We start from the raw sequence: 16,956 nt of genomic DNA on the forward strand, positions 1-16,956 counted from the left end.
TGTTGACCCCAAAAATTTCTAGTTAAGGACAGGACATAGCTATGAAGCAAAATCAGAGATGCTCTGCAAAACTGGAGACAGATAAAAGCAGGCTACTCTGAATCACTTAAAAAGTTTACAGAACAATAGGTTTTGCATCAATGTGTATTTTGTCAACCACAATGAAACTATCACTTACACTGACTGACTGTAGACTTCACTATATCTCTCAAGTGTACTTCATTAAGAGGAATGCTCCTCATTTTGAGTCTTAAAAGGTCCATGATCCCTGCAGTTCCACACTGTAAGAATCTGTCACACATTCAGTGCTAGGAATTTTTTTTAAACTGATATCCATGGTATGTAATACTGAACCACATTAATTCATCAGAATAACTTTTTATAAGTCAACACTTTTAACTATCTGTAAGCTTCCTAGTTGAAGTTGTTAGTAAGATGTTAGTGAGTGTTCACATTTTTCACATTTGTTCCACATTATGAGAGGTTGTGTTCCTCATTTTGGAGATCAAAGGTTGAGAGCTGTGATCCTCAGTGATTTACCAAAGGGGAAAACAAGTTAATGGAGATCTGGAAGTTGGTGTGGAAGATTAAGGGTCTTGTCACCAGTATCTAAGGTACAGGGTTTGACTCTGTACAAGGCAAGTCATAAATCATTCACTCTAATGGAGCTCTAGAAGTTTGTACTCTTAACTTCCAGTGATTGCATTCTGAACATTTTGTCAAAGTCACGTTACAGTCTCATACTTCAAACAAACATTCACATCTCTGAAGCCATAAGGGTTACTAAATAAAAATACATTGCAGACTGTTCAGCAGTAACAAATATTTAGATTCTAGGCTTTCAGATGGATTTTATAAGTCATTCTAATTATAGTAAGTATTTGCATTGTTATATTTTGAAATCAACTTAAATATCTCAATAACCACTCAAGCCACTAACATACTGCCGGTAGTATTTTGTTCATCCATTTCTGAGCTTTTGTATGAGGCTAAGTAGTTACAGAGTCATAGACTGATACTAGGCTAACTGCCCTGAAGGGCCATTTTAAGCCTAGGCAATATCCCAAAGTTAGAATTAAACCTTGTAGCTTGTATCTATGAGGCAAAGACCCCAACCATTATGCAAAACCCACCCTGCATTACATCTGTGTTACTTGGGTGTTGTGATATTTCGAAAAATATGACAATTATAAAGTATAAATATTTTATATTCAGCAATTAGTATCACTTAAGCAGCACTAGGCAAAGGCCAAATAGTGTAGTTCTATTGACAATCAAGTAACCTTAAAGATGGAATCTTTCAATAGGCTGTATGCAGCATGGTTTTGTCATTATTAATGCAAATATGAACAGGTTATATTAGATGCCTAGATTCATCAGTAGAATGTCACTGCAAAAGCACCTGCAGGTGTCACTAGGCTGTAATGAATTAACTAGAGCGTGACCCCTAACTGAGACATTTCACATAGACCCCCACACACACTTGCACACATACATACATACATACATACATACATACACACACACACACATACATACAGACACGTTTCATAAAGAAAAAAAGTGGTACCTAGACTGAATAGCTTCATTGCTAATGCTTTAGTGATCCAGAGTACAAACTCATACACCCATTTGTTGTGCATCCCAGCTCAGTGGCTGAAAGTATTTGCCAATGAAAGAGGAAATGGGCTGGGATGCAGAGCCAGTGAGACTATAGATGCTAAGCAGGAAATCTGAAGGACGCCTTTGGCAGAGTGCTGCCCAGCAAGACTTAATGTTGTTGATAACCAGCCCAGCAGGAATGAACTTTTCTTTTTTTTTTTTTTTTAATTAATGGTGATAAGCAACCAAGCAGAGTTTTTTTATGTTGATGAGCAGCCCAGCAGGAATGGACTGTGTTTTTTTTCTTTTTATTTATTTAATGTTGGTGGGCAGGACCTCAGTCATTACCAAGCCATAAGCAGGTGCTTAGGTTACCTACTGCTGGATCCAACCCTGCAGCTGATGATTGAAGATAAATCATGATTTTTTTGTAGTCCTTAAATTTTGTTATCTAGTAATATTGTTTGACTTTAAGCGACTGAAAATGTTGCTCTAGTTCTATGGGTTTTTTTTTTAATTAAGTGCATTAAAGTTTTGTTATACTAAGGTGAATTAAAGTCACCCACTCTATCACTGTGAAGATCATTAAAGTTTCCTGGTGAAAAGATGATTCTCTTAATATCAAGAGAGCAAAGCTCAAACAAAAATAATGTCCATTACTCCACTTATTTTGGGAGTTATAACACCACATAGAAGATACATGTGGTGAAGAGAAATTGGTAAACACAGCATGTCAACTAGGGCTTAAAGGAACAATTATGGATAGTTCATAAAATACTAAAATATTGGTCATAAAATTTGAAACACTGCCACTCTTCCCATGTAATATGAATGTATGAAATCATCAAGGTGCATGGAACAAATACACATTAAATGTTATTTTTTTTTTACTGATACCTTTACACAATAAATCATAACAGACCCTAAATTAAATGTATTTTGTGTCAGTAACATTTATATTTCTAGCATGAATCTTACCTCAGTGAATTTTTCATTCCACAAAATAGCACTCACATTGATGCTGATTTCTTTTCCAACAGGAGCCTTAGGTTCCATTCTTCCTACCTTCACCAGATGAAATGCATCATCTGGTAATATCTGTATATTCATGATTTCATACATAATCACTGCATCACCATTTTCATCAAAATATATTTCTTCCCCAGTGTTTGAATATAGGTGGACCTTTTTAACAGTGTGCAAAACCTGAAAATAAAAACATTGGAAGACCTTATAAATGTTCATAAAATGTCTTTTCAGCTATATTACTGGGTGTGAACAGTACTGAATAAATATTTCTCAACCATACATACTTAACCTTCATTTTGTAAGAAAGAGAAATTTATCTGATTTAACCATAATTTCAAACCCACATATGAACCCCTGTGTATACACACACACACACACACACACACACACACACACACACACACACACACACACAAAAGGATGCATACTGCATATTGACATACTAATTTAATTTTGTGCCACTTCTTCAGGGATGCAACCAGAATTTATAGATGTGTATATTTATTTATAGGGTGTAGCCCCAAGGAATCTACCCCCAAAAAAGTATATATTACAAGACAACATGCCTTTTCAATCCTGCAAAAAAAATTCCTGAAATGGCAAGCTTAGTTTTTTAAGGATTAATGTTAGTTACACTGGATGATTGTGGTAGAGCGTTATTATCAATAGGTTAAGCTGATTGTGTCTGAGAAGACACTTATATACATTTTTCACACTCAGGACTGAGCGACAAATCTTTTGGGCTGACCAGTATCTAGGTGCTCTACAGACAACTACAGACAGCTTACTAGCTCACTGAATCTTAAATCTGGTAGTTTAAATTAGTAATTTTTTTTTTGCTTCTGCATTCAGGCCTTGTACTAAATAGGTCTTGCAAATTCTATCAGACTGATATTATATACTGCACATCAGTCTTAACTCCAAAAAGGTTTTTGCTCATTCTAACACCTTCCTGTTTTTTCTAAAACTGAAAAACCCTTGGGTGTTTTATCAAAGACCAATATAGTAATGACCAATGACATGGGTGTGGTTTAATCACAAGGGTGAAGCCTGAGTGATTAAACAAATCCAACAGTGAGTAAATCTTCAATATACCACACAATGGAGTTGGTTATTGCTATTACACAATGACATTATTTACGAAAAAAAATTACTTACTTTTCTTAAATAATGTATTTATATAACAGCCCCAAGATCTTGTTCCGCTTTTTTTTTGGGGGGGGGGCTTTCTTGATGTACTGTGCATGTGCATGCTTAAGCAGTACATTAGTGCTTTGGAAAGGAAGAAAGACCTCCATTTTTTTTTTTTTTTTTTTAAATAAAAATAAATAAAGTTTGAAATCAAGACCATTGACAGGTTCAAGAAGGACTGGATTGAGAAAGTACAAGGAAAATCAGGTACATTTCTTTAGTTTTGTAAATGTACCTGTTTTTTCTTATATTTTCTCCGTCCTTTCTCTCTTGTAAATCTGCACTGTCTGGATTTAATTCTTTATTATTTTTTTTTTAAAGCTGAAGAAAAGTGAAAAAAGCTGTAGCATATATTAATGGAGAATGGTATGGATGACAGGACTTTTTTCAGTGGTATATGCTTGGATTTACAATGGGAATTCTGGTTGGACTGACCAATCAGCATACTACTTTTTAAATGTTAATGGCCAGTCATTGTAAAATATCCAATTTCATGGTCTCTGCTGTAATGTTTAAATGGCTGTGTTGTCTTCTATTAGATAACAGTAGATGAAACAAGGTAAGTACTTTAATTGTATCATATGTTCTACATCCATATTATTCTGAGGATATTTAGGAATTTAGATACCACAACCTTGTTTGAATTGTTTTCCCTACAGCTAGTCAAGTGTAAAATAGAAGATTTAAAATTCATCAGTTACTGTGCCATGACTTAGAACTGTCCAGTCACTTTTTGCATAATTAGTCACTGCTAGTGCAGTTTCTTTTTCTGCACTGGCAGTGATTCCAAGTAAGAAAATGTTTTCTTTTTTCCCTCCATGGCATGTGCAAGTGTGAAAGTAGTACATGTATGTAAGGGGGTGCAGAAGTGAAGCCCCCCGTATAGTGAATGCTTTATAGATTTTGTCAAGATGAAGCTTCAGTCCAGTTGTTTCATTTGGTTGAAGTTTTATCTCAATGAAACATAAGGGAAGAAAATGCCTTCCGATTGCGTCTTAAATTTACCAAGTTCTTGGATCATAATACAATGCCACTCTTTCATAGATTCAGTGTTTGGAAAGTACAGTAGCAGCAACTTGATTTGTCATGCCACATAACTGTACAACCGCAAGGAATTTTGAGTAACAGTCTGCATACTGGTGAAAATATGCATCCTTTTACTGTTGCTACATTCGTCAAAGGTAACGATAAAGTATTATGAGGAATCATCTCCTCTTTCTGATCCTGATTTCTGAACATGCATCTCACTTCACAGTCTTATACAATCTGTTTCATCTGTGCAGACATGTCAAGCCAATGTAAGGTATCACAACCTCTTACACTTGGTCATTCATAAATGTAACTTGTGGAATCTGTTTAACATGCCCTCACATAGATAAGTAAGAAAAGCTAAGTTTGTGGATGACTGCAAACTGGGTGCTATAACAGAGTCTCTGGCTGACATGGAGATCCTCCAGAAGGGCCTAAATGAGACTGATGCATGGTGTCAAAGCCATGGTCTCAAGCAAAAAATGCATAGTAATCCCCTTTGGAAAAAACAGAGTACCCACAAACTACAACAAAGGAGGTAATCCCCTGAAATCTGAATAAGAAATAAGGGATCTAGGGACCCAAGTAGATAGTCAGCTTTCCTTTGATAACCATGTTGCCAAAGTGGTTAGAAAATCCTTCTATGTGACCCATCTGATCAGGAAAGGGTTCACATCAAGATCTAAGGATGTAATGGTGCCCCTCTACTCTTCCCTCATCAGACCCATTATTGAGTACAATGCACCAATTGGAATGTACCTGGCTAGGCATCTCCAGCAGCTGGAGAGACCACAGAGGTACCTAACCAAGAGGATTACTGGCCTCAAACAGTTGCCCTATGCAGCACGATTGAAAAAGCTAAGACTGTTCTCTGTTGCATACCGCTTTCTCAGAGGCAATCTCTGTCTAACGTACAGAGCCATATCCAAACCAGAATTGTTGAACATGCTCCATCTTAGCAAAACCAAATCTACTCGAGCTACACGCTCTAGGGATATAAACCTCAACACAACAGTGAATAGAACATGCTGGAGGGATAGATTCCCTTCGCAGAGACTTCCCTTTCTATGGAACAGGGTCCCAATCTACATAAGACAGAGCCCCTCACTATCACTCTTCAAGAGGAACCTTGATGAGTGGATGGGTAACAGAAAGTTCACACCGGGGATCACACCAACAGCACTACTAGATAGGGGCCAAGGGTACTAGCTGCTAGTACAAGGGTCTAGGGAACTACTAAAGGGGTGGTGAATACCGCACAATGTGGCTGGGCTAATATATGCCTTCAGGCAGATAACCCAGTACCAACCTATGAACCTATAAGAATAATATTTATATTGTGTTTAACAATAAGTCTTAAAAAACAGCAGTTCATCTCAATGGTGAAAGTGAGGTGTCATGATAGGGTGCAGTGATTTTCAATGGCTAGCCATCCTGTCATGATACCACACAGCATACCAAGGTCAAATTCAGCCTTGATCTTTGAATAGTTTAGCAGACATTGGTAATTGAGAGTCAAGCTATAAAACTTATGGGTCTTTTTCAAACAAATCTTCTTCACTCATGTAGCCATGATCTGCATTGGACATTAACTATCTACATCAGTTTACCAGGATTATACTGAACATGTGGATCATATTTTAAAAAGAAGGTGACATTCTTTGCAGTCTTACTGGTGCCTTCTGTAGAGACTTTTTAAATATGTTCTAAAGTGTTTTATGGTCTGATTTCATGAGCGCCGGAACCATAGAGCGAGGGGGGAGGGGACCCCTCCCACTTTTGCAGATCATCCAACTGTCTTGATTATTACTTCTTATGCTGACATCATCGTGCGATGCACATATTTCTGGGTTTCAAATGCTTTTGCGAGCAGGAACAGAAACGGACGGTTTTATTTAACTGCTGCTGTGTGGACTGAGGATGCGGTTTTATTCAGCTGCTGCTGCTTATCTTGAAGATGGAGTTTAGAAACGGACGGTTTTATTTAGCTGGTGGGAAGACCGAGGATGGACTGGCTGTTACTGGGAGACATACCACAGAGAAGCTTTTCAGAGTGAGTAAGCTGGTATTTGTGTGTGTGTGTGTGTGTGTGTGTGTGTGTGTGTGTGTGTGTGTGTGTGTGTGTGTGTGTGTGTGTGTTCATTCAAGTAGTTGACGTTACAGGATGTAGAAGCAGTGAACTGATTTCTCATTTCATCAGACCATTGTTATCTGAAACCTGAACAGTGAGACTGCAGTTAAGCAGGGATAAGAGATCTGTCCTTTTTCCAGTGTTGTATGATTGCAGAGTTACTGTAGTTAGAGATGAGGGTGTGTTCAGGGGATTTGCCTTCTTTCAAAAACATTGTTGAAATATGTTATGTCTTTTTTATATGTGCAAACCAATTTAAGTGGGGTTAGAAGACCAGGGATGTGGTGGATGCAGTGGAACTTTGACCCTGAAAAAATATTTTGTGTGTGTGTGTGTGTGTGTGTGTGTGTGTGTGTGTGTGTGTGTGTGTGTGTGTGTGTGTGTGTGTATATATATACATATACGCATGCGTGTGTGCATTGTTTGTATAATGCAATGTTTGTGATTATTTGAAAGTAGATTGTATATTTCTGATTGTTAGAAGAGAGACAGGAGAAAAACAAGTGAAGCTAAACAGTAGTATAATGGAAAAATTACTAATTCAACAGAATTGTGGCCTATGTGCACAATTTAAAGTAAAATATATAAGTTAAGAACATTCTATGTAGTGTTATAAATAACTATCAATTGATGGCTATATTAGTAATTTCAGAGTACTGGTTATGATATATTATTTAGAGCTTTTTTACATTATTTTCTCTGAGTATGTATATTATAGGTTCATAGATTAGTATATTAGTATAGTATGTATATTACACTCCTGTCTTCCTGAACAGTTATGTTGTTGTGACCTCCAATCACCTGTGTGTTTCGTGTGGTAACAGTGGCATCTAAACTATTATAACATGGATGTTGTAAAATGGAAAGCAGTTGTTAGAACTGTTTCCACTGCAAACATTACTATTTTTGCAGGGATGCTTTTAAAACTGTGGCGCTCATTGACCCATTACTGTTTTAGTGCTGCTAGAGAAGCAAAACGATGGAAGAGGGAAGGAATGGAGGGATCGGCATTTTCACTCTAGATGATTCATTGTAAGTAGGATTGAATTCTGAAGTAATGGAGGGATCGGCATTTTCACTCTAGATGATTCATTGTAAGTAGGATTGAATTCTGAAGTAATGGAGGGATCGGCATTTTCACTCTAGATGATTCATTGTAAGCAGGATTGAATTCTGAAGGAATGGAGGGATCGGCATTTTCACTCTAGATGATTCATTGTAAGCAGCATTGAATTCTGCACCATGAGGAAGCTTGTTTGCTTATAAAGTGTAGCTGGAAAGGTGCCAAGAAAACACTTTACATTTCAAAGCATAGCTGAAACTTAAATTACTACAAAATGCCTTTTATTGTGAATAAATCTGCTTGTGACTCAGGTACAAAGCGGCACATAGTAATATTAAAGTTTTGCATATAGTTAATTGTAACTCAGTCAGCCAAGTGACTGATGTAAATATTTTCTTTCTCTTTCTTCACTTTTTTTTTTGCTTTGGATTTGACTTTTTCAGCAGAGTTGAATAAAGTAAGCCAGCATTTCTGGAGCCATCATTCTTTAATTATTAAAGGGAAAGATACTTTATGCTGTTTCATTTTTAGTATGTATATCTGCTTCAGGAAACAGCTAACAGTAATAAGATACCTTGCCTGAGAATGTCTAATCCTGAAAAGAAACACTGACTTGACAACATTTAACCATTTAGTATGTCACTACTGAAATATTAGAAGGGTATATTTTGGGAGTTATTCATAAAACTCACATGCAGTTGCAAAATGCTGCTACACAGTAAAACCCACATACCATGCAATATGCAGTGCATACAATTCCCCCTGACCTCTCAAAATGTGACGGTGTACGGACATATACTTAATATCTGGAGGAGTCCAGTTACAGAGTTGGTATGCAACTGGGGATCCGCAGTGTACACTGCACTTCACAAACAACTTTCTGGTGAATTGCACTGTGGTGGAGGGAATGGAGATGGAGACTACAGCTGTTGACAACATGTTGCAAATTACACAGCACAGTGCCCAACCCCCCCCCCCCCAAGGAATGGTGATAGGTTGGTCAGCATCAAATAAATTCCCCTAGAATAACACTTCTGGTAAGATGGAAAAAAAACCCATGGGATGTAATGTCACATCTGGAGTCATGCTGTGGTACAGAAAAGCATTCTGCAACAACTAAATATGGAGAACCCTTAATACAGTGAAACAATCAACCTTCCACCAATAGCAGTGGCTACTTTACTATTAACATAATATGCTAATGGAATTTCCTTCATGGTCATGGCAACTGGTGACAAACTATTTGTGAAATCAGCCCTTGCCATCCTCCATGACCACAGAGGTCTACAGAAATAAGCAGCAGCTAACCATTACCATCCTCCATGACTACGGAGGTCTACAGAAATAAGCTGCAGTTATGCAGCAGAAGCAGTTATGAACTGACCAAGAAGAGTGCGTGTGTGTGTGTGTGTGTGTGTGTGTGTGTGTGTGTGTGTGTGTGTGTGTGTGAATGTCCCCAACAGGATATATCTGGTGGCTAGAGGTACTCAGACTCAAACCCTGTACCTTGGGTACAGGTAAAAAGAGCCTAAAGTCCCTAGCCACCATCACTTGTATATTTATGCCTCACATTTTTGTTATGTTCCTCTGGTTTTCAGGAGTGGTAAAATGAAACATTTTATTCTAGCAATTATCTAAGGTTATAAAATCAGTATTTGAAATGTGTCCCTATTTTGGGGCTGTATTCCCCCATTATTGGCTTTGTTCTGTATTTTTGTGCTAAGAGGTTGAGAGCTATGGTATGAACTGAGAACTGAATTAACTAAATGATATGATAGCCATTTAAGTTTGTCTTTCTATCTTGCAAAAAAATGCTGGTTTAGCTTAGTGGTATGTTGCTCTGACTGTAGTGCACTGAGTCCTGGGTTCAAGACTTGGCAGTGAAATGCATGGTTGTAACACAACATTTTATGCAAGCAACTTTCCAAAATTATACAAGCAATGTTTAAAAAGTGTCCCTTGTTTTTGGCCTTCTGCCCCCCCCCCCAGTTGAAAATAATTTCAAGAAGCTGTGCAACATGCCTATGGCTTACACTGCTGTGATTCTGTATTTATATATTGTGTGTAGAAGTAGACTGTTATCATGGAAATGTTCTGAATAGGGCAGTTTTGTCATTATTAGTGCATGCATTTTGCTTCATTGCCTACTAGAAAAATGTTCAAACAATAAATTTAAAATGCAGTTCTGTGTGGAAGTAGACCTTTATGATGGAAATGTTCTAAATAGGGCAGTTTTGTCATTATTGGTTCATGCATTTTTGTTTCATTGCTTACTGGAAAAATGTTTAAACAGTAAATTTAAAATGTGCTCTAACTTAAGTCTAACAAGTGTGCTGTATTATACAAGGAATATAAGTTAATACAATCAGGAAGGTGAATCAAGGAATGCATACATGTATATATGGCCCTAAAAATGTATTTGAAAACAGCCCAGAGGAAAGTGTGAAAGGCTCAAAATCATGGGCAAATTTTAAGCTTCGCTCTTGTTACCAAAGCAATGGATGAAGGTAAAACAGTTCACACCACATTACCTTGACCTGGCCAAGCCATTTGACACAATCCCCTACTCAGGTATAGTACAAAAGATGAATAATGTAGGGGCAAACACATCACCAGCTGCATTGCCAACTTAGCTCACAGGATGCAGGAGATCAAAACAGGGGAAGAGACCAGTCACCAATGGAGTCCCCCAGGGTTCAGTGCTGAGACCTTTTCTGTTTGGCATATACATCTCAAAAGTAAAAGGAAATACCAAAGAGCTTTGGCCAGCTAATTTTGAGATGACTGCAAGCTAGGAGAAGTTATTGAATCCCCAAATGACTTAACCACCATGCAGGAAGGTTTGTCCCAAATAATAACTGGTGTCAAAATCATGACAATGGCCTCTGAGAACTGATCCAATTGTTTGTCATTTGGGAACTTGTGTGTACAGTGACCTAACTTTTGACCAACATGTGCCCAGAGTCATAAGAAAGCCTTTCTGTATTGCACAGCTTATAAACAAATTGATTGTGACTAGATCTAGAGATGTTGTTGTCTCCCCCTTTACAAAGCTCTCATTATGTCAATCATTTTATATAATGCCCACTTTGGCATGTATCTGTCCAGCCCAATGCAACAACTGGAATACCTTCAGAGATACCTTACTAAAAAGATACAAGTCCTAAACAATAGGTCTTGCATGGACCACCTCAAAGATGTATTACTATACTCAGTATCCTACAGAATGCTTAGAGGTGACATGTCTGGCATACAAAGCATCCTCCGACATAATACGGATGGACCTACTGAACATAACTGAATGTTATGGAGAGATGGATAAATATCACAGAGGCTACCACTGTTCTGGAACAGACTATCCATAAAAATAAAGCAAAGCTCATCCATCCATATTCAAATGCAACTTGGATCTAAGGATGGATAATAGAAAATGTACTCCAGGATTTCCCCTCATGCCACTAATGGATAGAGGTAGTTCCTAAATGCTGCATCCCTTAACATGGCCTCCTCAAATTATCTATGGTATGATCACAATTGTTCTCACTAGGGCTAATATACAATTATCAGCCATGGGGATAGCTAAGACCAATCAGAAAATGTTAATTCAAGCACCAAAAGGGAATTGGCTAAGCTTAACATGTCCTCCAAGTGAACCTATGTTGTGGTAGCAAATAGTTATAAAAAATACCCTTTTAGTTCATTAAGTGCCCCTGTCACCCTCCACCCCCTCCCAGTCCTTAACAGCTTCCAGCGCCTATGTCTAATTTTACAATAATTATTTCCCCATTTATATAGTTGTATAATTTCTTTTGACAACTAAGAACTATGGATAATGTCTGCACTATCTGAGCATAGCATGGCTGAGCATCATTAAAACTCTACAACCATAAGCTAGTTGTCTACCAGACCACTGCAACAAAGCCATGCTGACCACTGTCTACCAGATGAGTAATAGGTTGCATCACACTATAACACTTGTGCGAAGGTACTACACTATACTAATCAGGTAATTAAGCATTGTGAAGCTTTTAGCAGACACAGTTGGCATAATGGTTAAGGTCTGCACCTCCAGTTCAAAGTTTGATCCCTACCTCCAGCCAATACCTATATGGAGTTTGCATGTTCTCCCTGTGTCTCTGTGATGTTACTCCCATGTTGAGTGTTTCCATCTCAGATTTGCCCAAGAATGGAGTAACTGCCAGAATCAGGAACTCTAGATGGTGCCCACTGGAGGAAGAGTCTGTATAGGTCATCCACTTTGGGTATCAACTGTGGTGAGCAGTTTCCTCTAGATAAAAGAACATGGATCATAGACTGTGTGCTGTGTTAAGGCTAGCCACTCAACAATGTAAACACGCTGACTCTAGGTGACTTAGTTTTGTTGATTGATGTCATCAAAGATCGGAATAAGGGTTTTGTTGATTGATATCGTCAAAAATGGGAATAAGTATTTGTCAGTGATAAGTGGGTTGAAGATCTAGCCTAGTCTGACCCTCGACAGGGACCCATGCTAATGGTGTGAGGGGGGTCTATGTGCCCCAAATGGTCAGTGTGTGGCTGCCATAAAGCCTAATAGCCCTAGGTCAATAAGTTACTTGCTAGGCAGTGTCCAGTTGCTCAGGTTGGGTTACCTGGGATAGCTCTGCTGAGTAAAATGTGGACAAAAAAACAATCAGACTCTCAAAAATGAACTAAGTATTTATACACTCATTATAGGTTCACTGACAGTGATGGAGCTTGTAAGTGGATAATGTGATGGTAAGAAGGAGGCTGGATATCCTCTCTATCCAGGAGACAAGATGGAAGAGCAGTGCAGCAAAGCCACTTGCCTTGAATCCCAGATTCTACTACCCAGAAGGAGGACAGAGTAGAAATAGTGTGGAAATTGTGGTGAGGAAGAGGCTTCATAACACAGTGAGAAGGTTATCACAATTAGTGACAGACTCATGGTAATCAGTCTCCATTATTAGGATAGGAAATTATTCATAATCTCAGCCTATGCCCACAGCAGGGTTGTGATCATGAGTAAAAGAGTGCATTTAGGCAGCAGTTGCAGTGCCTACTAGATAAAGCCAGGACAATATGAGTTGGAGTTGATAATGGGGGAAATGAATGCACATATTGGGACAGACAGAACAGGATATAAGGACTGTCTGGGTCCACATGCCTGGTGCAACAGATATAAATACAGAGATGCCATTCTAGACTTCTGTCTGGCAAATAGCATATGGTGGCCAGCACATGGTTCAGCAAGAGAGGCAGTCACACAATCACATACAACAGCGGCCAACAAACAACTCATGTAGACTTTTTCCTAGTAAGGAAAGGGCACATGAGTAGAATTAGTAATTCAAAATCATCCCCATTGAGACAGCTGGCCCACAGCATGAATCACTGGTTGCCAGAATTAGCTGCAAGCAGTGGTCAGAGAAGGTTCTAAGGTTAACAAAGACTAGGCTGCAGACCTAGATGACTGGAAAGAAAGCATATCAGTTCAAGGAAATGTTCAGGGTCCTGGAACCTCAGCAAAAAGAGGAAATAGACACTGTTGAAGAAGAATAGCAGCACCTTAAAACAGCATGTGTGAGTACTATAAAACAGATATGTGGCCAAGCCAGGTATGGAAATAAGGTACATAAGGAAAGCTCGGGCCAGAATTCAAAAGTCCAGGAAGTCATAAAAGCAAAGAGGGATTGCAGGAAAAGGTGGGAGATACAAAAGGTGGCTGGGCTAAGAAAGAAAACTGGTTGGCTAACAACGATTTTAAGAGTGCAGTTTCAATGTCAAAGAATAAGCCATCGTAGACAATCTACCAGCTTTTGGAAAGTGACTCAGTAACAGGCACAAAGAAACTCTATTAGGTTGCAAGGCAAAGACAGAAAGGTAAAAAAGATAATCATCAGACACACTTCATAAGGGATGCCAACAACAGCCTACTCACAAGTGCACAGGACATCAAAGGCAGATGGAAGGAGTGCTTATAGCAGCTTCTGAATGAGGGAAATGCCATAAAAGCTATACCGCCCAAGACACAGCCTAAAATGAAAGAAGAAGAAAAGGAGCCCACCACAGAAAAAGTAAGAACAGCACTAAGGAAAATGTTAGGGAAAGCAGGCTCAGGAGGGGTCGCAGCAGATACTCTCAAAATGTTGGGTGAGTTAGGAAAGAAATTACTCCTGAGGGTTCTCGTAACAGTATGGACAGAAGACTAGAGAATAAGTATACTAGTGCCAGTGTACAAGAACAAAGGGGGCTGCCGTGACCTTATCTGAGCCTGTTTCTTTCCCTGACATTTTCATTAGTGCTGTTCTTACTTCTTCTGTGGTAGGCTCCTTTTCTTCCTCTTTCATTGTAGACCATGCCTGGGTAGTATAGCGTTTGTGGGGCTTTCCTTATTCAGACTCCTGGTTGAGAAGAAGGAAGTCTGGGGCAGTTAATGCTAGAATCAGATGGTCTGTTATCAACTGGCACGGAGTATCAGAGGTGGTGTATGGCAGAAAAGTGCCAAGAAAAGTAAAAAGGTAAGGTGTACAAAACAGTGATATAAGCAGTACTACAGTGTGATACAGTCGGTAACCTGAAGAGCAAAGGCAGAGCAGTTGAGTAAGCTAGAGATGATGGAAATGAAGTGCCTGAGATGAGTGGTAGGATGCACAATGTGGGACAGATGAAGAAATGAAGACATTAGAGCAGAAGCCCAAGTAGCTCCAATTGCAGAGAAAGTCTAAGAAAACAGATTACAGTAGTTCAGGCACATGTCCAGAAAAGCAGAAGACAATCTAGTGAAGAAGATTTGGGACAGACATGAAGAAAGCAAGAGTAAACAAGGGTGTCCTGCAAAAGATGGATGAATTTTGTAACAGAAGACTTTTGACAGTCATGTTGAACTTTTGAAGATTATAGCAGAATGGCAGTGAATCGAGAGAGAGAGAGATGGTGACAATTGACACAATACCCACTCCCCATTTAGAAAATGAGAAAAGGGGTTGATGATGATGATGCCGATATGCATCATGAAGCTTTTCTCTTACTTACTCAACCAAACTCATGCTCTAGTAGTCTCCTGAGAGACAGTTTCCTCTGACAAACTAGTGATTAACTTGGACAGAGACTGCACCATGCATAGTAAATGCATAAGAGATATCCTATCATGAGGCTTTTGCACATTTCCATTTTTTTTCCTCTTTCTCAGAATCAAGCTTAAACCCTTCTGAAGACAAAACAAGTCACATATACTAGAGAGAAGTCACACACATTTGGCATATGTTTCTGCTCATCTTTAACCCTTTACCCTCAACCTGTCCAGTAGCTATACCAGCTATAAGACATGCTAGTATTTTCTAGCACCTCAGATTAGAATATCATCAGCTATGTTGGCTACTCCATCTAACCACTGAAATATATGTTACACTCCCCTGGAACACTTCTGGTGTTGATGAGATTTCAAATGGTACCCTCATAAATCTATATCTACCAATATATTAAATGTACCCAGTTTGGAACCAGCTTCATCCAGCTTAATCTGACAGCACCATCACTCCCCTTGAGCATTATTCTGTATGTTTTATTCCCACAGATTCCATTTATTTCTGTGTAGCTTACTCCATTCCTTTTCTAAAGATTCCATATCAAGTTCTTTTATTTCTTTTGCAACAATCAGCAATTTGCTTTCTGCTTTTGATTCCCATTTTCTAGTATTTGTTTTTTTGACAGCCAACAGCGTTAAAATTAGTTGAGCCTTACTGTATATAGGCAATTCAGTTTCAATATTACAGCTCAAAATAATAATTTCCTTAGTTGCTCCCCAGCATTTTGGACAAAGTACTCTGAAAGGAATTTCTATAATTTATCAACTAGTTATATTCCCTAAAAAACATGTTCCCAGGTATCAGTCCCTTTCCCATCATACTTCCAACACTTGATGTCTACCTGTGGAAAAAGATTCTCTGAAGTCTACTCAGGGTATAAAAATACCTATGCAAACACTTACATGCAAAAATTCTAAACCTTCTAGATTTTGCTGCATACTCAGCAGCTAAACAAGTGTCCTCTCATTGTTTCTTTTTATATTGCCTTTCCATTCACATTGTTCCAGTCTTTTCTAACCTCTTTTGATTGATTCTTATAGCTATCATTCATTACTTTATATGCCTTACTAATTATCACTTTTTTTTACCACAGCTTCAGTTCCGGATTCGACTATAAATTCAACCGCAGCTGATCTTCCATTTAACATTCCCTATACCTTTCCCTATGCCTAAATTCTGTTATCAATTGCTGGTAGGGATCCCTTTAAGTATTTTTAGTTTTAGTTTTTAATAGCTTTATGCTTTCTTTTTGACATCTTTCAGAATCACATTCCTTCTTTTGATACTTCCAACTCATTGGTGATGATTTTAAGCTGAATATTTTGAAGTTACTCACCCTACACATATCAATTACTTTTTCCAATGTCACATCTAGCTGTTTAACAATTTTCCACTAACCTGCTCATTTCTGAATCTCGGCAGTTTTATCTCTTATTAATGAATCTGACAAGTTAGTCCAAACTCCTGTTTGACCCCAACCCACTCCTATGACTTTTCCCACCCTGGTAATTTACTTCCAATACCTTGATTACTTTGCTAACGTTGCCTCTAAAACATTGTATCTCGCTGCATCCCTTTATATTGCTTTTTACTGACTTTAGCAGAATACTTACTCTTACAAAGCTTACAGTTTTTTGCTGACCATCATCCCAGAAGCAATCATCTCATTTGTTCCTCATAAAGTGAGAGCCAACCAACAAGGCCATCATTTGTACAACCATCAGGGTTTTTTTTCTGTTTAGGCTATATCCCTATCCCTTGGTGTCTAATGTGGGGACATACCTCCCAACCTCTTAACACAAGAAATCTGGACAAAGCCTGAC

The 16,956-nt window shown here is 38.4% G+C and overlaps 1 protein-coding gene across 1 annotated transcript in view; it reads right to left on the reverse strand.

Annotated features, from left to right (window-relative positions):
* LOC122794875 (extracellular calcium-sensing receptor-like) overlaps nt 1–16,956 on the reverse strand; it is a 338,203-nt gene that overhangs the window by 148,605 nt on the left and 172,642 nt on the right. The window contains exon 3 of the mRNA XM_044063474.1: nt 2,581–2,808. Coding sequence (XP_043919409.1) covers nt 2,581–2,808 — 228 coding nt within the window. The remainder of the gene's footprint in view (nt 1–2,580; nt 2,809–16,956) is intronic.

The sequence above is a fragment of the Protopterus annectens genome, chromosome 2.part1 (assembly GCF_019279795.1).
Source record: "Protopterus annectens isolate FY-2018-M chromosome 2.part1, PAN1.0, whole genome shotgun sequence".
In the NCBI taxonomy this organism is placed as follows: Eukaryota; Metazoa; Chordata; order Ceratodontiformes; family Protopteridae; genus Protopterus; species Protopterus annectens.